We start from the raw sequence: 21,917 nt of genomic DNA on the forward strand, positions 1-21,917 counted from the left end.
GTTTATAAATTGTTCGATTTTTATAACACCTAGCTGCTTAGTGGCATACCGATTGCGTTCCCGAACCACTCTCATATGCCAGTTCAGCTGTCCCCAGAAGAAAACTGGAATACTACCATAGAGTGTTTCGACCATATGATGACTCTCCACTAGAGTTGCACTTTTTCAGCAGCTGACTTTTAGAACATGTACTGCTCACACTAACAGGGTGTTACGTAATCTTTAATTCTATCCCACACGCTTTTAGCTGCCGAGCGTATCCCGCTGGAGCGTAAGGTAACAGCTTTTAAAATAATGTTGGGTTTAATAGGAATTTAAACTGCTTTTGATGGTTTTTAGCGTTTATAAAGCTTAACCCCGTAAGCCTGCCTCTATTTTGGGACAATTGTTGTTGGTATATGATTCAAATGTTGCTTACGTCAGGCTAACAATCACAGCTTTGTGCCTTCGGCAGCTAGACGTATGGGCATAATTCGTATACCAAACAGCCTAAGAAGTGAAATTAAGAATATTATAAGCCATTTGGTCTTAAACACTGATATTTCGGCAAGATTTACACTCACTTTAAACTTATTTTATCAGTTTACTTGAAGTAAATTTGATTGTTAACGTGTATAGCCAATAAGTTTGAATTTATAACCTTATTTATGGTCTGAGTTTTAAAAATTATAACCAACAACACATAACTTATACGTTTGCACTTTGAATCGTTCACACAATTATGAACTTTTTCCCATGCTGCCTATCATTTTATATGAGAATTTTCCAAACGCATTATTATTCCCATAATGCATTTTATGTTGGTGTAAATTTTAAATGTTTTCTCTTTCTTTCCACATCTTCCATAGACCGTGTTTAGACACACAAACTGAAAAGAAAAATTTTCTTCTCAATTTCTTTTAAAATTTCCTTGTTGTTTAGACACGGAAATCATGTTTGTGTCAATTTTATAATTTTTCTGATTCTTCTTCACACTCATTTTCTCATTGCGCCGTTCAAAAACAAAGCCAAGGCAAAATTGTAATGAAAAGTAACTCAATTTTCTTTCCCATCAACTTTCCCTGTATAAACAGGGACATAAATATGCACTTTTTTATATTTCAAACATGGCGTAAAGCCTCTCTCCCATACGTCGACATTCAGGGATGGAACGTTTGTCGCTAGAGGTAGTACTTTTTAGTACGGGTGGTTACTGACATACATTGCTTTGACAACTGTTCTATGACAGCTGACCAAATGTAAACAAAGACAGACACATTTAAGTCTATTCCTGCTGTGAGGAATTTTATTGTTTTAAAAACTCAAAATAAATGTATATAATTGCCATTCAGACCCTCCAAATCATGGTAAGCCGCACCATCAATGGATTCGTGGTAGAAAACTACACCATCCGCCACCCCCACACTGATATGTGGAATAATAAATGAAAATATTATTTTGCAGCCAAATGACCATTCACAATAATGCAGTTTTGGTAAGTAAAAACAAACAACCAAACAAAACAATTATTTTATTTTAGTCAATTATTCTATTTCCAGACAATCAAATAATGTTGCCACGGGGTATTTGTTATTGTTTTGGTTAGCAGACAACCCATAATCTCTGGAATCTCTCAACTTAATTTTTTTTTCACCCTTAATGCCTCGAAAAAACCGGCAAAGGGTTTGTTGTGATGGCGTGACATATTTTCCTGTTGAGGATTTGTATGACGGTTTTGGTGAGCCTCCCGCAACAACTTCATGAGGATTTATTTGCTTAATCTGCTCAAATCTGACCAGATTTTCCATACAAAAATTAAATCCTCTCATGGCTGGGTTTATTTTAAATCCGGCACAAATCCACCAAAAATACAGTGTTGTATTCGGTATTTGTGCAAAAAAATCCAACTCTACTCAAAAAGTACCAAAAGTTGCAACTGTTTTTGCAACAGCTGATCATCATACTAGTTGTCAAAATGCATTATTGTGAATAAAATCTCAGACAAAATGTAAACAAGCAATTCACAATTTTTAACCATCGCAAAATATTAACAAGTCATGACGTCAACATCACAACAAAAATGCGCTTCATAAAATGCTATGTATGGTCCACTCTACTATATGCTGCCGAGACATGGACAACAAAGTCAATAGACGAACAAAAATTGAACGCATTTGAAATGTGGATTTATCGCAGAACACTGAAAATTCCTTGGACTGACCGAGTATCAAATGAAGAAGTCCTGAGAAGAATGAACACTAAACGACAACTTCCTGATATCATAAAAAGTAGGAAGATATCCTATATGGGACACATAATGAGAAACGAAAAGTATTCTGTCATCCAGAGCATAATTAAATGTCAAATCGAGGGAAAAAGGCCAAGAGGAAGAAGAGAAATATCCTGGATAAAAAACATTTTGGAGTGGACAAATCAACCAAATGAAAGAAGCCTTATCAACGCTGCGAGGAATGGAGAGATCACCATTGCTGAATAATTTACCACAACATATTCATAAACATATATCTATATATACAGCTAAAAATACTTAATTTGTTATTGTATGATCGCCAAAATCCGAATGCGGATCGGCAAATAAAGAATTCACAGCAATGCATTATTGTGACCAAATTTGACGTTTGGTATGATTTGATGTAACACCATGGTCGAGCAGAAAGTAGTAAAAGAGAAAGCCATTTTGCTCTCTCCCATGGCACAATCATACAGGTACCCGCATCAGCCCAGCTGATGTACTGTGAGCTGTCAAAAAAGTTGTTGTAATTGAAAACACTAAATTAAAAAACAAAAATTTAAAAGAAAAACTGTGAATTTTTGACGGATTTTTGTTATAATATGTTTATTAATAAATGCCTAACAAAATTTTGTTGAAAAAAATGTGTGAATCGCTTTATTTTTCTAAAACATTTTTGACTTTTCACAGTACTAAACTCGTTTTTGTTGTAGTTGTTTGCTGATGCATCTACCTGGTAATTGTGCCATGCTCTCTACTTAAAAATGGTAAAACTTGAAGAAACTTTAACGTAAAGGAACAAAGCTATAGATTACAATTGCCATAACTGTTGTATTGTGTTGGCACGGCGTCGAATAACGTGCAGCTGACTTTGTTCTTGTAAATTGTTTGGCCGGTGATGTGAAGCAGACAGAATATTGTGAAGATTTGCGAAAATTATAATTTTTTCAACAATTGGGATTAAATTGAATTCCATCCACCATGAATTTCACAAATGGTGTAAATGTTAGTGTGGAGACGACATGTGAAAGTAAAATTCAGGAAATTCAATACGACGGTACTGAAATTTATGAAACGTAAGTAGGAGTCGGTCAGGTCAGTAAGTAACATTGCAACAAACTGGACTATTATTTGTTTACAGACCCCCAACGTTATCCGAAACATTAACAAAATGTGCCGCACGTATTGACTTTAGTAAGACATCTTTGGAGGATTTGAAAAAGGAAGAGAAAGCTTCGGGCGACGAAGCCGACAAAGATGATCAATTTCAACCGAGTTTATGGCCTTGGGATTCGGTGCGAAACAAACTAAACGATGCACTGACAGAAGTTTGCGTATTGTCTGATGTCTTGTCCATTGCCAAGGACAAACGTTATTTGGTACTAGATCCAGTTCCTGATCCTGATGGTGATGAAACTAAACCAATTGTTCAAGTGTATAGTCGCAAAAAGGCTTTAAATCAAGCTGCACAAATTCTACTTAGTGGAGCAGAACGTTTAAAAAATACCCACACAGAGCAGCGTAATCGCAATGTATCCGATTTCCATATTGAATTATTGCGCCTACGAAACAATTGGCGCTTGAAAAAGGTTTCCAATGCAATTATTGGTGATTTGAGTTATAGAACTGCTGGGTCAAAGTATGGTATGAGTGGTACATTTGAGGTAACAAAGGCAGAAGACATTGTGGAGGATGAGGCAGCATCAACATCATCTTCTACGGGTACCAACAATGGTCTACCAAATCCCTCACCCAAAAATAATTCTTCTTTAAGGGTCATAGTTCCGGCGGAGTTACAAGGTGTTGCCTATTTTAAGGTGATAACTCAAAAAGACCAAGAAGATCTTTGCACAGCCACCGTAAATTTGATGGGACATGGACCCAATATTACCCAGCAAGGTGGAGTGTGGCAGAAAACAATTGAAGATGCCCAAAATGTTCTATTTTGTAAAGAACTTTTCAGTCAATTGGCACGAGAGGCCATACAATTACAGGCACCCATACCTCATGTGGTAATTGGCAATCAAATACGTGCAACCCTGCTACCGGGAATACAATTAATCATCTCCCTGTGTCATTCTACGACAGTAGATAGTAATCAGCCCACACCTGTAAATGATCATGATCACGATCATGTTTTGGAGCATTCATTGCATCAACTTTTGCGCGAAGTACATCATAAGAATTCACATCATCCATTCCCACACCCAGCCAGTGGTCCTTTGGGTCCGAGTAAGAAACGTATGTTGGCTGGGCCAATGGCTGCCGATCGGCAGAGCCTACTTGAGATGACAAAAACTCAAACAATTTTAGAACAGATTATTGCCCAAGCTCAGCACATATTTATGCGTAAACGTACTCAGTACGTTTTGGATACTTTGGCGCGGGATGTTAAAGATCCACAAATAGTTTCACATTGGAATGCAATGACCAGTCCAACAATGTCATGTGTTAAAATTAATATTGTTACACATGGGTAAGTATTTAGATGCTTTTCAATTATAATAATGTGATATTGAAACAACTTTCTTCCAGTTATGACACAATAAACCGCACATCCCTGGTCATCCACGTACGTGAGAGATCTTTAAAGGCCATATGCCGTGACGGTAGAGTTATGCACTTGTCCTATGAACCCCAGGAATTGCGTGATTTAATTTTATGCCAAATCAATTCACATCAAATATCCTGCCTTCTCAATTTGGCACGTTGCATGGCCTGGCAGGTGCTTTCGAATAGCAATCATTTGGGTATTGGGAAAGTGGAACCTTTGGGTAATGCCAGCTCTTGCCTATTGGCATCACCGAATAGTGATCGCATGATTGCCGTGCAAATTCGTTGTACCCAATCACAAATGGATGTTAAAGTGTATATAGCAAAAAGTCCACGACAAGATTTCTTCCCAAATCCATTGGTGCCGGAGAAGTTTTGGGAAAATTTAGGTGGACATTTTAAGGAGGTAATGCTAATTTATATTTGTTGTAAAACAACATTTTTTATAATTTTCTGGGTTTTTCTTTTAGGTGCGTTTCGATAAAATCGAAGGCAAAAGTTTTCTAAATAAAATGGAATTTCTTATGGCATGTTCTCATGAGCGTTTAAATTACGTTGTTCGACCATGGAATTATGTTCACGAATTGACCCGATCCCACGACAACATTCGTAATTCCCCATAACATAGTTAATTATTCTAAGTTATTGTATCCTCATGGGACCTCGTCCCAATAGAAGATCACCCATAAGTTAAAGATGATTACCAATTGATGTGTCAAAATACATTATTGTGTTTTGATTTGCAATTGAAAAATAAAAACTGATATTGTAGTACGTTTACATATAACTGGATTTAGTCAAAAGGTCCTCATAAAGAATGTTAAACGTGGAAAAAATATTTTTAAATTTGTGTTAAAAATCTGAAATTTTTATGGGGAATTAAGTAATTCAGATGCAATTGGGACTCAATAATGAATACTGAGCGAAGAGTAATTCGGCTTGAATGAATATTAAAGAAATGTAAATGTATTAATAACAATTTATTATAAATAAAAATTTAAAATAAATATAACAGAGCTTTAAAGTAAACGTTTTAGTTGTCGGCTTAAAAAAGAGCTAAAGGGCTGTTTACACCATCTATCAATGTCATATGAGCTGCCATTTCTTTCACCCATTCGACATTCTCTATGTTTGTCAAAATTGACGTCATCCATACAACTTTCAATTTGTGCGTTCATACCTGCAAGTGTTATTTTCGTATGACATAACCTAAAAATATAAAAACAGCTGTTTTTGTCATTGTTGAGTGGCAATTTTGCGCAAATTTTAATTTTGGTTGAAGGAAACTGAATTGGTAGAATTGGTGTTTGGAGTTATAGAGGCATTCATGTTTTTGCCACCAAACAATCATTTCAAAGACTGCTTCTTTCGACCAATCGATCTGAAAATAACATTATAAACGCCATTTATTTACTTTACTGAATATTCAAATATGCATACCTTTCCATTTTCTTTTTTAAAAGATTTTGTTTTTCATTTTTTATTTGAGAATGTCAGAAAACAGCTGATAAATTTATGTTTACATACGAGAATGCCGTATCAAATAGAGCGCTCCCTAAATGAAAAATGTACATATGAGTTGCCAAATCATTTTGATAGATGAAAATTTTCATAGTGGTTACACTATGTGTACAACATTCGCAGGTAGAAAATTTGGCATCTCATACGACATTGATAGATGGTGTAAACAACCCTTAAGGGGAGTATATAAACTGCAATGTAAAACTGCCTTTATATGCGAGCTGGAGGAAGTCTTTGTAGACGAGCTAAGGGGACTTTAATAGACGAGCTAAATGTCGTCTTTATAGACGACCTAAAGGTCGTCTTTATAGACGAGCTCAAGGTCGTCTTTATAGACGAGCTCAAGGTCGTCTTTATAGACGAGCTCAAGGTCGTCTTTATAGACGAGCTCAAGGTCGTCTTTATAGACGAGCTCAAGGTCGTCTTTATAGACGAGCTCAAGGTCGTCTTTATAGACGAGCTCAAGGTCGTCTTTATAGACGAGCTCAAGGTCGTCTTTATAGACGAGCTCAAGGTCGTCTTTATAGACGAGCTCAAGGTCGTCTTTATAGACGAGCTCAAGGTCGTCTTTATAGACGAGCTCAAGGTCGTCTTTATAGACGAGCTCATGGTCGTCTTTATAGACGAGCTCAAGGTCGTCTTTATAGACGAGCTCAAGGTCGTCTTTATAGACGAGCTCAAGGTCGTCTTTATAGACGAGCTCAAGGTCGTCTTTATAGACGAGCTCAAGGTCGTCTTTATAGACGAGCTCAAGGTCGTCTTTATAGACGAGCTCAAGGTCGTCTTTATAGACGAGCTCAAGGTCGTCTTTATAGACGAGCTCAAGGTCGTCTTTATAGACGAGCTCAAGGTCGTCTTTATAGACGAGCTCAAGGTCGTCTTTATAGACGAGCTCAAGGTCGTCTTTATAGACGAGCTCAAGGTCGTCTTTATAGACGAGCTCAAGGTCGTCTTTATAGACGAGCTCAAGGTCGTCTTTATAGACGAGCTCAAGGTCGTCTTTATAGACGAGCTCAAGGTCGTCTTTATAGACGAGCTCAAGGTCGTCTTTATAGACGAGCTCAAGGTCGTCTTTATAGACGAGCTCAAGGTCGTCTTTATAGACGAGCTCAAGGTCGTCTTTATAGACGAGCTCAAGGTCGTCTTTATAGACGAGCTCAAGGTCGTCTTTATAGACGAGCTCAAGGTCGTCTTTATAGACGAGCTCAAGGTCGTCTTTATAGACGAGCTCAAGGTCGTCTTTATAGACGAGCTCAAGGTCGTCTTTATAGACGAGCTCAAGGTCGTCTTTATAGACGAGCTCAAGGTCGTCTTTATAGACGAGCTCAAGGTCGTCTTTATAGACGAGCTCAAGGTCGTCTTTATAGACGAGCTCAAGGTCGTCTTTATAGACGAGCTAAAGGTCGCCTTTTTAGACGAGCTAACGGTCGTCTTTATAGATGAGCTAACGGTCGTCTTTATAGACGAGCTAAAGGTCGACTTTATAGACGAGCTAAAGGTCGACTTTATAGACGAGCTAAAGGTCGACTTTATAGATGAGCTAAAGGTCGACTTTATAGATGAGCTAAAGTTCGTCTTTATAGACAAGCTAAAGGTCGTCTTCGTAGACAAGCTGAAGGCTGTCTTTATAGACGAGCTAAGGGGTCGATTATGGATAGCAACTCAACTGTAGTTGCGGTGACAGAAGAGAAAATCATGCAATTAAAATTAGTAAAAAGACGGAAATTGTTGTCAAATCCAATCAATATCAGTGTTTTGAACCTTCAGATGTTAATTTTATTGTAAAAAAGTATACATTTTAATGCGGAAATAGAAAATTATATTACTAAATTTGCTGTGGGCAACGCAACTGCAGTTCGGTTGCTATCCATAATCGACCCCTAAAGGTCGTCTTTATAGACAAGCTAATGGACGTCTTTATAGACGAGCTAAAGGTCGTCTTTATAGACAAGCTAAAGGTCGTCTTTATAGACGAGGTAAAAGTCGTCATTATAGACTAGCTAAAGGTCGTCTTTATTCTTTATAGACGAGCTAAAGGTCGTCTTTATTCTTTATAGACGAGCTAAAGGTCGTCTTTATAGTCGAGCTAAAGGTCGTCTTTCTAGACGAGGTAAAAGTCGTCTTTATAGACGAGCTAAAGGTCGTCTTTATAGACGAGCTAAAGGTCGTCTTTATAGACGAGCTAAAGGTCGTCTTTATAGACGAGCTAAAGGTCGTCTTTATAGACGAGCTAAAGGTCGTCTTTATAGACGAGCTAAAGGTCGTCTTTATAGACGAGCTAAAGGTCGTCTTTATTCTTTATAGACGAGCTAAAGGTCGTCTTTATTCTTTATAGACGAGCTAAAGGTCGTCTTTATAGACGAGCTAAAGGTCGTCTTTATAGACGAGGTAAATGTCGTCTTTATAGACGAGGTAAAGGTCGTCTTTATAGACGAGGTAAAAGTCGTTTTTATAGACGAGCTAAAGTTCGTCTTTATAGACGAGCTAAAGGTCGTCTTTATAGACGAGGTAAAGGTCGTCTTTATAGACAAGCTGAAGGCTGTCTTTATAGACAAGCTGAAGGCTGTCTTTATAGACAAGCTGAAGGCTGTCTTTATAGACAAGCTGAAGGCTGTCTTTATAGACAAGCTAAAGGTCGTCTTTATAGACGATCCAAAGAACGTCTTTATAGACGATCCAAAGAACGTCTTTATAGACGAGCTAATGGTCGTCTTTATAGACGAGCTAACGGTCGTCTTTATAGATGAGCTGCAAGGTCATAATTCATAAATATATTATTTATTTATTTATTTATTTCAAAATTCATACATGATTCAAAGCCTCAATGGCCAAATAAACGTATCTCAAGACAAAAAACCTGAGTTATAAAATAATAAATTCAATTTAATGTACTTAAATATATTAATATATAACAATTAATTATTATTTAAATGCAGATATATTTTTTATTCGGCTCCCCAGCCATAAAATGTTAAAGAAAAACAAAAAAAATAAAAAATATATGTCCAAAGAGTAGTAACTCAACATATGCTGATTTTTAAAGAGTGGCATATATATATATATATATATATATACATATATATCGATATACATATATATATGTATAATATTATTGTTCAGGTAGCCCCTGAATGTATCTAAGGATTTTCAAACGAAAAGAATTATTGGTGTGAGAAAAAATACGTAGTTCTAGTGGTAAAAAGTTCCAAAACCGTGCAACTCTGATTAAGAAAGACCTAGAATACACATCCTTCCAAATCAAAGGAATAAAAATTTGGGGATTTCTATTAAAATGTAAAAAAGTAAATCTTCTCCTTAGGGCACTAGGTATACCATTCTTTATAAGATTATAAAAAAGCAACGTACAACGGTAATTTATGAACATATCGAAGGAGCAACCTAGAAACCGAATGACATGACCTGATACATGACTACTTCGAGGAAGATTAAACAAAAAACGTGTAATAGTATTGACAATACACCTCAATTTGTCAATATTGGCGCCAATAGTACCAGAATACACCTCAAGTCCATACAATACTTGGGACATCAAAAGAGAATTAGCCAGTAATAACTTTATTCGGTGAGAAAGATATAAATTAGAACCATAAATCCTACGCAATATGCCCCAAACTTTACCAGACAAAGAATCAATGTGGCTTTTGAATGAAAGATCAGAATCGATAATTACTCCCAAGCATTTATGTTGCTGTACGAAGTCAATTTTAGTGTGACCCAAGAAGATATCAATGGGTGGTAAAGAACAGTTATTATTGCAAAAAGCTAAAGCCTTGGTCTTAGAAGGATTGACTTTCAATAAGTTCCTTGTAGCCCAACGAACAAAACAATCTAAGTTTGAATTAATATTACATTCAAGCATGTTGGAAGCATCACGTGTACCACTAAAAAGCAAGAATATATCATCTGCAAAAATAAAAGTTGAACAACATGACGAATTCGTGTGAAGAGGAAGGTCATTCATGTATAAAATAAATAGAAGTGGGCCTAGAACAGACCCTTGCGGCACTCCAGAGGACAGGGGAAGGCAACTAGACTCACAACCATCCACTACAACAAACTGACTTCTACCATACAAGTAAGAAAAAATAAGTTTGCAGGCAGATTTAGAGAAGTTAAACTCATCCCTTAATTTTATTACAAGAGAGGAGAAATCAATAGAATTGAAGGCTTTGGACAAATCCAAAGATATAAGAACACTTAACATACCATCATTGATGGATTCACGAATAGAGTCGGTTAGCTGAAGCAACAAGTGGGTAGTGTTATGTCCCTGGCGAAAAGCAAATTGACAGTCATTTATCCGACTTGAACAGACTTCCAGCATTTGATTCTTAATGATATGTTCCATAATCTTAGATATGGCTGGTAAAATTGAAATGGGCCTTAAGTCATCCAAATCCCTAACAGATCTGGATTTGGGAATTGGCACTACTCGAGCTATCTTCCACACAGATGGGAAGACTGAAGAAGTTAATATAGTATTCACAAGATTCAAAATAAGATCCGAGATATACGGAAAAACCAGTTTAATGAAATATATCGGTATGCCATCAATACCAACAGATTTAGATCTAACCTTACTCATTGCTTCAATGAGCTCATCTTCATTAATACATCGAAATGAAAATGAGGAATCAAAATCAATGAAGTCATTAACATTAACTAATGCACCATTAGACTCATCAGTAGCATTAGCAAAGAACTCATTAATGGTATTTACATCGATATTGATACACTCGCTCTCATTTCCCGCACAACCATGAGTCTTGAGAATCCTCCAAATCCTAGTAGAATCCATACTACCGTAAAGCTTTGTATAATGAAGTCTCCTCCCTTTGCGAATTACAGATTTAGCCTTATTCCTATATTTGCAATAGATTCGCCAGTTTTGCTGAGTTGGGTCTCTTTGGAATGATAAGAAGGACAAATCCCTCATCGAAGTAGCAAACCTGACTTCTCTAGACCCCATCCAAGGATCACCAGAATACCTTATTTCCTTCCTCACTACAGGAACAAAGGCGATCAAAGAGTGAGCCAACGTAGGAACATTTAACATCCACATCAGCATTCCCAATAATTAAGTTTTTATCAAAAGACACAAGGAAAGAAAGTAACCCATTCCAATCAATGTTCCTATAATCACGGAGTTCAATAAAATCTGGTAAAGGATTATAATTAAAAGAGAGGGAAGCAAATATAAGCGCATGGTCGGAAATCGCAGGACACTGAACTTGATTTGTGTAGTCTAAAAGAGCGCAGTCACTAACTAACATGAAGTCAATCAGAGATGTTGTCCGATTAGCTAAATCAAAGTGTGTAGGACTCGAGTTATGAGCGATACTCAGATTCATTCTAGTGCATAGTGACCGAAACATATTCGCCCTCGAAGGATTATACAAATTGCAATTAAAGTCACCAACAGTCAATATATTAGTATATTCAGAAAAAATGTCACAATGACGGCTCTCAAAAACATCTATATTACCCGAAGGCAAATATACAACACCAAAAAGAAGTTTTGTACTAGAAAATTGCAACTCTATGAAAAGAGACTCACAATGTTGAACTGAGGTTTTAAAAACACACTTGTATTGAAGACCCTTAGAAACATATATTGCAACACCACCACCTCTAGCAGATATCTGACGGTCATTACGACACATGTTAAAGCCTGGAATAGAAACAGCAGAATTTAATATATCAGATGAAAGCCATGTCTCAGAAATCGCAAAAATATCAAAGGTATTGTCCTTTAAAATACATTTTATCTCATCCAATTTAGTAGTTGGTTTTATGCTTCTACAATTCAAGTGAGCAATTTTAAAATTATTTTTATATGGATGCAATAAACTGTTTATGTAGGAGTTACCACATACTATTGGACCGAGATTATCGTTAAAAGACATCAAAAACATAGCAGATAGGGAGCCAAGTAAAGAAATATAAATGCGAGAAATTTTTGCAAACACGATTCATTATAAACAAAAATTCAATCAATAATACAGCTCATCGCATAAATTAAAAAAAAAGAGATCCAACAATAAAATATCAACATATGCAAATGTATACAACTGTGAAAGAAATAATTGAACCCGGATCCAACTGAAAAAGGAAAAAAAAACCTCATAGGGGTAAAATCGAAATTGCAAACTAGCTACAGTTGTATCCAGGTTTCACAATATGGAAAAAATACATATAGAAAAAATAGTTCAATCAATCAATTATGACTTGTGAGTAATAAAGAACAACCAGAAGCATCACGTTCAATTTGTTTACCATCAGGCAGTGTAATTTTCGCTCTAGCTTTATCTCCATTAACGATTCTGTACTTCGAAATAACATTCTGTCGACGAAGCTTATTACATACTGCATTCAAGCTACTAGCCTCAGGAGAAAAGTGGTCATTCAAGTACACCCTTCTCGTAATATCTCCACCATCAGCTGGCAGAATGTCAGAGACCTTTAAGGATCGACTCTTAAAATATTGTCGCATGATTTCATCCCGAAGTTCTGCACAGTTAAGCTTCACTAAAATATGCTTCCTGTTATTAATGTAACAAGCTAAACCGACATCACGACGTTCCAAATTCACATTAAAAAAAGCAGCAATAGAAATCACAATTTCAACCAAATCATTTAAACCGTCAGGAAGTCCACTGATGAGAAAATCTGCCCGATTCAATCTACGATGCAAGGCATTATTCTCGGCTTTTAGGAGTTTATTCTCATCCTCCAGTGCTTTAACCGACGCTTCAACAGCAGCAACTTTCTCATTGCACCTTGCAATATCATTCTTAATTTCATTAAGGCAGGACGTCATTTGCGCACTCATGTTTTCAATCGCTTTCTTAATTGAGCCCAGCTCTCCCTGATGCACAGCAGTGAATGAATCCAGTTTCTTGTTGATATTTTGTAAGTCATCGGACGTTGCAACATGGCTATTACGGTTTTTATCGAGGTTAGATTCACAAGTGGTGCAGATAAAGGCACTGACTCTAATTGCCTTAAGTGCAGCAAGTTCCTTTTCACTTAAGTTTGCACAGGGTCCATGCACCCATTTACCACAAATGTTGCATTGAATAGAGCCTGGGGAGCCTGGGGTTCTTGTCACAGGTTCATTACATTTACCACACAATGTTTGTTTCTTTGTTGCAGGCATAATGTTTAACAACACAAACGAGAATGACAGGAAAAAAAACAGCAACAACAGCAAGGCACTTCCAGTCAAAGGAAAGAGAAACAGCAGAATAGCAAAGAATGAAATAATTGCGTAACGCAGTAAAAATTAGTATTTTGAAACCAAAGTATTTGACTGAGATATTCTTTGAATTTCAATTTGCCGGTACAAAATAATCTTTCCACAAAAGTATTCGATTGTTTACAAAAGGCACAGTTGATATTTAAGATAAAAAACAATTAAGCGATCAGCTGCAAACCGAACAGACGTTTACTCAGGCATAGGGTTGCCAACAATTTCAAAATAATTTCTAAACAAATTTAATTTTTAATATTTTTTTATTTCTTAATTTTATTTATTAACCTTAAATCTTATAAGTAGTATTTATTTGAATATTTATTTAAAAATAAACATAATATAACTTTCTAAAATTACATACACATTTAAGCGTCGGTCATTATCCACTTTGTTGTTTCTATAAATTATTAGAATAAAATAATACAATGTGTCTCTTCTCTATGTTATTACTACTTACAAACGACTAAAAACAAAAACTCAAAAAGAAAAGCACAGCTCATTAATATTCCCGTCGATACAATCCGACATCGTGATATCTATCTATATAATGTATATATAAATATTAAAATTAATCTTGATTTACATTCAGTGGTTTTGTTGTTGCAATTTAAAACCATTTATTATCTGTCTTTGGATCATTGATAAGTGGCCTCTTGTCATTTTCATTATTAAATTGGCCATTGCTTAACATCTGTTCCTTACACATTAGACTAGCCTCACTAAGTTCTTCACTGGGTACACGTTTGTATGATACAAGACGTCTTCTCGGACGACATGTGGATGTGGTCTTTTCACTTTCAGGTATTTCTCTTTTTATTTGTTGTACTATTCTAGTAAGTGGGCGATGACAATTTGGCGAAAATATTGAGGGATAATATTGTCGATAAATATAGTAGGATACAACTAGACCAATAATACCACCCACGGTAACATCTTCCCAATGATGGTGGTAGTCACAGGTGCAGCCAAAACTAGTGGAGCAATGGCAATACAAAGACGCCAAGATTGACCACGTCCACGATAGTTAAAGGCATGAAATTTGGCGCCTACATAGTAGGTGATAAAACCAAAACCAGCAAATGCAACTGCAAGAGGAGAGAGAAAACATATTAGGAATATGACGGATTTTGTATTCTTATTAAACTTACATGACGAATGACCACTGGGAAAACTTTTACGTCCCTCATTAATAGCGGTAATACTGCCGGTACAATTGAAAAGATCCAACATATTGTCGGTGTTTGATGTGACATTGCTTGTCAAATGCATAATGCCATCGGGAAAACAACGATAGTAAAAATCTGGCCTTGGTCGTCCAACACTGATTTTGAGTAGACTTGTTGCCAAGCCATTCAACCCCAATATCAGAGTCCAGGCCCAAGAGGCGGCACGAAAATCTCTTCTATCTTTGGTAAACATTAAATGAAATGATGTCACCAACAATGGCCCAATTATAACAGCTAACAGTAAAGCTAAGGGTGAAACATAATCTTGGGTTCGTGGATTCTTATACATCCACATTTCTTCGGGGTGTATGACACGTTTAAAGGCGGTTTGGGTTTCCAGTTTACTAAAGATTCAAAAAGAAAGAAATAATTAAATTAGGATTAGAGTGTTGCGGTCTTTCGTCGGGAGATAAATGTGGAAAACTAAAGACGAGCTGAAGGGAATTTTTAGACGAGTTGAGGGGAGTCGGGCTAAAGGTCGTCTTTATAGAAGAGCTGAAGGTCGTCTTTATAGACGAGCTAAAGGTCATCTTTAGAGACGAGCTAAAGGTCGTCTTGCCCATACACAAAATGGAATGGTCCAAAAAACAAGTTTAATCTTCTCCATTTTCGTCAATTCTGCATTTGTTCAACATTGTTGACATCGCAACTGTTATTTCATTAACAGAAATGTGGCAATATGTTTTAAATTATTTACTGTTTACAAAAATTAAAAATTTTTGTTCAAAAAAATAGGAGTGTGCAAGAGAAAGGAGAATAAAACAATTTTTATTTGAGTTTGGAGTCAGAGTTGACAATATTTTAGTTATTAGTAGTGAATTTAATAGATTTGAAGGCTGTTTGAAAACAAAAAAGGCATTTTGATGTGGCCACAACCAGGATGTTGTCCTTGCAGCTATTTTCCTATAATTTGAGCATTTATTGGGAAATCGATGGATTTTATAAACAAAACCTTTGTTGATTAGAGTTGTTTAACACTCTAGCTATTACCTCGAACAATACATAATGATTGGTTCCTCATAAATTTGTGTATTTTGATCCTTGAGCTTTAGCCAGTTTCCATTAGACTTTTATGTAAGGATTGACCAAAAAAGCGTATCTATAAGGCATTAATTCTTCGATCAAATAATGTTTTAAGGCCCTTAGCATCTTAACTACACGCAGAACAATTATTTTGTTTATATTTGAAACGTGCATACACATCGCGATTCTTGGATAGAAAACATACCCAAAGCTTTTTCCAGTGTTATTATTGTGAATTAATACTGTCCAACTTGGCCAACAATAGTGTCCAACTTGGCCAACAATAGTGTCCAACTTGGCCAACAATAGTGTCCAACTTGGCCAACTAAAATGAATGCCAGTAGTGGACAAAATAATGCAGCTGGCATTATTACTACAATGCTAAAAAGCCAAAACACTTTAATGGAGAACATTTTAAAAAGGCAAGCTGAAATGGTAGAAAGGTTAATGGCACCATGAACCTCCTACATTATCTCGAGCGAGGAGATCACCATGAAGGATACCCCGGAGATCGCCCTGATTGATACTCCGCAGATCACCCTGAAGGATACTCCGCAGATCACCCTGAAGGATACCTCGGAGATCGCCCTGAAGGATACCTCGGAGATCGCCCTGAAGGAGATCGAGGAGATCGCCCTGAAGGATACCTCGGAGATCGCCCTGAAGGATACCTCGGAGATCGCCCTGAAGGAGATCGCCCTGAAGGATACCTCGGAGATCGCCCTGAAGGATACCTCGGAGATCGCCCTGAAGGATACCTCGGAGATCGCCCTGAAGGAGATCGAGGAGATCGCCCTGAAGGATACCTCGGAGATCGCCCTGAAGGATACCTCGGAGATCGGAGATGATACCTCGGAGATCGGAGATGCTACCTGGGAGATTGGAGATGATACCTCGTGTTGTATCCTTCATTATCTTTATCGAAATCCCTATCTGTTATACTTGTATTTTACTGTCATCAATGTTTGTCATTATACACTCATTTATCAATACCTGTTTTATTGTAAACCGTAATCATAGGCTTTACATAGAAGCCATTGTTCAATATGAGCTTCCCTTCTTGTTATAACCTTCAACAGTGTCACACGTATTATTTCCTTTAGTTTATAATGTTTTATTAATAAAGTGATTTTAATATTAAACAATGATCGACCACGCGTCTTCTTATTTAATTATGTCATAGTACAGACATAACAATTGGCGACGAGGATGAAATAGAAAAAATCAATTGAAATTTCAACATTTCAAATTTCAAATAGAAAAATCAATTCAATTTTCAACAATAAAATGATCAAGGTAACAACAATTGCAACGAGGATGGATTAAGAAAAAATTCAAGCTATCGAATTGTCAAGATAAAAAAAATCAAGACAACAATTGGCATAATTACGTCAACTCATAAATAACAATTGGTACGAGGATAAACTAGTGCAAAACAAAATTTTCCAACAATACAAAAAGATCAAGAAAATAATCAATTTCAAAATGGCCGACGAACAAATGAAAAGGTTACTTGAAGCCATAACCTCAATGACTGCTGCATTGGCACAGCAGCAAGCAACATCCAGTACGAGCATCAATATAATTTCTAATTTCGAACCATTTAATCCAAAAGTGGAAACATTTCAATCGTATAAAGAAAGGCTAGAAATTCATTTTCAAATAAAAAACGTTTTCGACAACAAGGAGCTTTGTGCAAAGCTACTCTTGCAATACATTGGAACGGAAAATTATTCAACCATTTCAACATTGGCCGCACCAAAAACTGTTTCGGAACTGAAGTATGAAGATATTATTGAACTCCTCGATCAACACTACAGTCAAAAAAAGAACATTCTTGTGGAGCAACACAGGTTTTTATCAGAAGTGCAAAACGAAAATCAATCAATTGCCGAATTTGTGACAACATTGCAAAAAAGAGCCGCTACGTGCGAATTTGTGTGTATGTGTAAGAAGTCTGTCACTGATCTATTTTCCAGGGCACAATTCATCAGAGGTCTACGCGACAACAACATTCGAGAGCAATTACTTCAAAAGCCGGAAGAATCATTTCAACAAATTGTGGAAAAAGCTAAAGTGCTGGAAGCTGCAAAAATCAACAACAATGTAATATCAAATAATGCAACAAGTGATGTAAATTTTGTGCGCCAAACATCAAACGGTTATCAAAGGTACAATAACCGATATCAAAGTAATCGATCAACGATATCAATTTTTAATAAAATCAACTACCGTGAATTGGGCATTGATGGTATGTGTTTACGTTGTGGTAAGAGTAGCCATATGTCAAGAGAATGCAAAATCAACAAAAACAAATTGTACTGTGCTATGTGTAAAAAGGTTGGACATCTTAAAGATGTATGCATAAAAACAAAATTGCGACAACAAAAACAACAAACATACAAAACGTCACATATAGAATCATTCTCATCGAACGAATATGGTGTAAACAAAATTATTGACATTTACAACAAAACAGAAATAGCGTCACCAGAAGTGAATAAATTTAATACAAAAGTGTTGATAAATGGACGCAAACAAGCCTTCGAGGTCGATTCAGGAGCAGGTTGTACATTAATTCCAGTCAACGAGTTCAAAAAATTGAAATTACAAATTCCAATCGAAAAATCAACAATTGCTTTCCGGTCGTACACTTGTGATACTTTTGTGCCAATTGGAGTGGTAAAAGTGCAAGTCTCATACAAAGGTAAACAATCAAATGAGGAAATGTATATCGTTCCAGAAAAATATACACCATTATTGGGCAGAGTGTGGATAAGACATCTAAAAATTGATTTCAACGAATTAGACCAAAATGGATGTGAGGAAAGTGCAAAACCAGTTTTTATAAAGGAAGTACAAGTTCCTTTTACTCTACGCGAGAAATGTGAAAAAGAAAATCAAGTGCTTCTAACAACAAAAAATCCAGAATACCTGAAGTATGGACATGATGAAAAACGCAAAAACGTTTTAAATTCAATTCGGTTCAAAAAGCCTAAAGAAAATAAAAAACATGCAGTTTATCAAATTAGCGTGGGAGAAAGGGTGCAGATCAAATGCTCCGTACAACACAAACAAAAATGGAAATCCGGAGTCGTGCAGTATAAAATATCAAATTCCCATTGTTACGTCAAATTGGATAATGGGTATGTAATCAAACGCCGCATCAATCACATATACAAAACGTGTGAGCCACAGCAGATCAAAACTACTTCTGACACACTCTTTTCCCACAACGAACGTCAACAAATGGAACAACCACTAATACAGCGTCATCAAGTGTCCACTACGAATCGAGACTCATTACATCAAAAGCCATCTATGCCCACATTGGCTCAAAGAAATTCCATGTCGAATCAAAACGAAATATTTACTGAAGATAAACAGCCATCTATGTCCACATTGGCTCAAACGACACAACCGAATCAAGAACAACATTCAACAATGCCTAAACCACTTAGAAGAGCTGCCCGTATCAGAAGACCACTCCATATTTAAGCGGCCATGTCTTTTATTAGCGTGGGAGATTGTTGTATCCTTCATTATCTTTATCGAAATCCCTATCTGTTATACTTGTATTTTACTGTCATCAATGTTTGTCATTATACACTCATTTATCAATACCTGTTTTATTGTAAACCGTAATCATAGGCTTTACATAGAAGCCATTGTTCAATATGAGCTTCCCTTCTTGTTATAACCTTCAACAGTGTCACACGTATTATTTCCTTTAGTTTATAATGTTTTATTAATAAAGTGATTTTAATATTAAACAATGATCGACCACGCGTCTTCTTATTTAATTATGTCATAGTACAGACATAACACCTCGGAGATCGGAGATGATACCTCGGATTTTGGAAGCGATATTGGTGGTAAGTACATGGAAACTTAAAAAAAAATTTGTTATTCATTTTCACCCACTACAGACCCAGATTACAGAATACCAGAACAAAAGGAGGCAGCAGTAAAAGCTGTAATAGAAATTATAAAAACGGGAAATTATTCCCAAAGAGAGTTAGCAAGACATTACAATATTCCACGCCCCCGTGTGCGAGAGCTTGTCGAAATGAAGAACTCGATCAATGCCAAAAAAGAAAGAGCAGGAAACATAAAAAAAGTTCTTACAAGTAAGTTAAAACGTTTTTTAAATCAGACGACTAACGTTCTATTACGTAGAAGCTTGAAATTTTGCAAGGGCATGTGTTTTAGTTTTAGATTCATATATACAAAATATACGAATTTATCTTTTTGAATTTTTTAAAAATATGCAAAATACGAGTTCTAGCAATCATTAGGAATAAGTAAAACTAGCGATATACGCGTTAAACCCCTAACTAAAATTATTCCGAATCAACATACAATTTTTAAATTCGTTGCAAACTTAAAAAGTTCTTATTACTTTATACACAAAACTTATGTTTGCCTACAAATTAAAAAATGCTTACACCAATTCGCAAATTCTAAAGAAAATGTGCTTATTAGAACAACACCACACATCGTTGACTCTATTCACTTAAAAATAAAAACCGGGAATTCAATGCAAATAGGCATTTGCCCCCAAAAGTATGCTATAATAATTTGGTGTTACTGATTTCGAATTTCAAAATTCCAGCTCCCATCTTTTGCTCTTCCCACGTCGTTGAGAATATGGAAAACGTGGGAATGGGAAATTTCGCTCCCATGGGAAACTGTTTCCATGGGAATGTTCAGAATAGGGCTGACATTGAAGTATAGTATATTATCATACCATCTCATTGTAGTTTGTTTTTGTAGTTTGTTTTTCTTTATTTTCTAAAATAAATGATGTATCTCAAAATGTTTCATGTGGTCAGGAATGAAATATGCCGAGTATTTTAATACCCCGGAGATCACACCAAATGATACCCCGGAGATCGGAGATGATACCTCGGAGATCAGAGATGATACCTGCGAGATTGATACCTCGGAGATCAGAGATGATACCTCGGCTTTTGGATGCGATAGTGATGGTAAGTACATGGAAAATCAATTTCAAATTCATTTTCGGCCACTACACTCCCAAATTCATTTTCAGCCACTACAATCCCAAATTATAGAATACCAGAACAGAAGGAGGCAGCAGTAAAAGCTGTAATAGAAATTATAAAATCGGGAAATTATACCCAAAGAGGGTTAGCAAAACATTTCAATATGCCACGCTCCTCTGTGCAAGAGCTTGTCAAACGGGAGAAGCTCCCCATTAGCCACACGTGCAATACCCAACAAGAAAGAATACAAAATATAAAACAAATTCTTAAAACTAAGCAACAAACGGGGGACAGCCTTAGAACGCTTGCAAAAAGTACAAAAATACCCTCATCTACATTGTGTTACCATAACCGAAAAAAGCAAGTTACAACGCCGCATTTAAAAAGGAAATTATCTACATCATCTGTTAATGAGTCCCAGTATCAATTAAAAAAAAAAAACAAAAAGATTCCGAACAATTTGACATTGAAGTATAGTATTATACTATACCATACATACCATCTCATTGTAGAAACAGCATACCTGTACATACATATATGTTACCATTTATTATTTAGTATTTTTTCGTCGGTGATATTTTTGATTTATTTCCTTTTTACATGACTGTGGAAAAAAAAATTGAGAATTATTAGAATTTTACTGGAATTGTAAACAGTATTAATATGGAATTGTTTATTCCGTTCCGTGAATAGATTGAAGGTTCCGTGAATAGATTATATTATAATATTTATTAAATTTTTTAAGAAATTCTTGATTTTAGAATTTTTGTGTTAAGAATTTTGTAAATTCCCTTAAAGAACAGAACTAAGAGATGAATTAAAAAATAACCAAAAAATTTTGAATTCTGAACAATGATTTTTGAATATTGTACATTTTATGCAATGAACTTTGAATTTCAATAAAACAAATATAAAGCGTTTTTTTAACACAACTCTCGGTGCTTTTATTTTTAAGTATTTTTTAAACCATCCACCATAGGATGGGGGTATATACAATTCAGCGTGCAATTCTTGTCCGTCCGTGTGTCCGTCTGTGGAAACCACTCCAGCGTCCAAACGGATTGACGTAGGTTGATGAA

At 36.0% G+C, this 21,917-nt stretch overlaps 2 protein-coding genes and 2 long non-coding RNA genes across 4 annotated transcripts; 3 read left to right on the forward strand and 1 right to left on the reverse strand.

Moving 5' to 3' along the window:
- The first annotated feature begins 1,161 nt into the window (after window positions 1–1,161).
- Window positions 1,162–2,610, forward strand: LOC141390396 (uncharacterized). Its single transcript, XR_012409334.1, has 2 exons — window positions 1,162–1,474; window positions 1,539–2,610. It is a non-coding gene; the product is annotated as an uncharacterized lncRNA (long non-coding RNA).
- A 463-nt stretch (window positions 2,611–3,073) lies between these two features.
- On the forward strand, window positions 3,074–5,807 carry MED17 (mediator complex subunit 17). The gene is made up of 4 exons (XM_073970105.1): window positions 3,074–3,306; window positions 3,372–4,706; window positions 4,766–5,189; window positions 5,254–5,807. Exons 1-4 carry the CDS (start codon window positions 3,212–3,214, stop codon window positions 5,404–5,406), a joined length of 2,007 nt encoding a protein of 668 aa, XP_073826206.1. The 5' UTR covers window positions 3,074–3,211; the 3' UTR covers window positions 5,407–5,807.
- An 8,101-nt stretch (window positions 5,808–13,908) lies between these two features.
- Window positions 13,909–15,243, reverse strand: LOC141390397 (phospholipid phosphatase 5). Its single transcript, XM_073963308.1, is given in 3 exon segments — window positions 13,909–14,543; window positions 14,546–14,665; window positions 14,729–15,243. Coding segments are annotated over 3 exon segments (849 nt in total). The 5' UTR covers window positions 15,102–15,243; the 3' UTR covers window positions 13,909–14,187.
- Window positions 15,244–18,098: 2,855 nt separating this feature from the next.
- Window positions 18,099–21,770, forward strand: LOC141394948 (uncharacterized). Its single transcript, XR_012410522.1, has 4 exons — window positions 18,099–19,704; window positions 19,759–19,959; window positions 20,665–20,820; window positions 20,886–21,770. It is a non-coding gene; the product is annotated as an uncharacterized lncRNA (long non-coding RNA).
- The last annotated feature ends 147 nt before the right edge of the window (window positions 21,771–21,917 follow it).

This window comes from Musca autumnalis, unplaced genomic scaffold (assembly GCF_047663935.1).
Source record: "Musca autumnalis isolate F117 unplaced genomic scaffold, ASM4766393v1 scaffold_1, whole genome shotgun sequence".
Lineage (NCBI taxonomy): Eukaryota > Metazoa > Arthropoda > Insecta > Diptera > Muscidae > Musca > Musca autumnalis.

What these genes read in the sequence shown, in the direction of transcription:
- MED17 (XM_073970105.1), top strand. Translation starts at nt 3,212, where the DNA reads ATGAATTTCACAAATGGTGTAAATGTTAGTGTGGAGACGACATGTGAA. An exon ending in ATTAATATTGTTACACATGG is followed by an intron (nt 4,707 to 4,765) that starts GTAAGTATTTAG and finishes ACTTTCTTCCAG; the next exon opens with TTATGACACAATAAACCGCA. An exon ending in TAGGTGGACATTTTAAGGAG is followed by an intron (nt 5,190 to 5,253) that starts GTAATGCTAATT and finishes TTTTTCTTTTAG; the next exon opens with GTGCGTTTCGATAAAATCGA.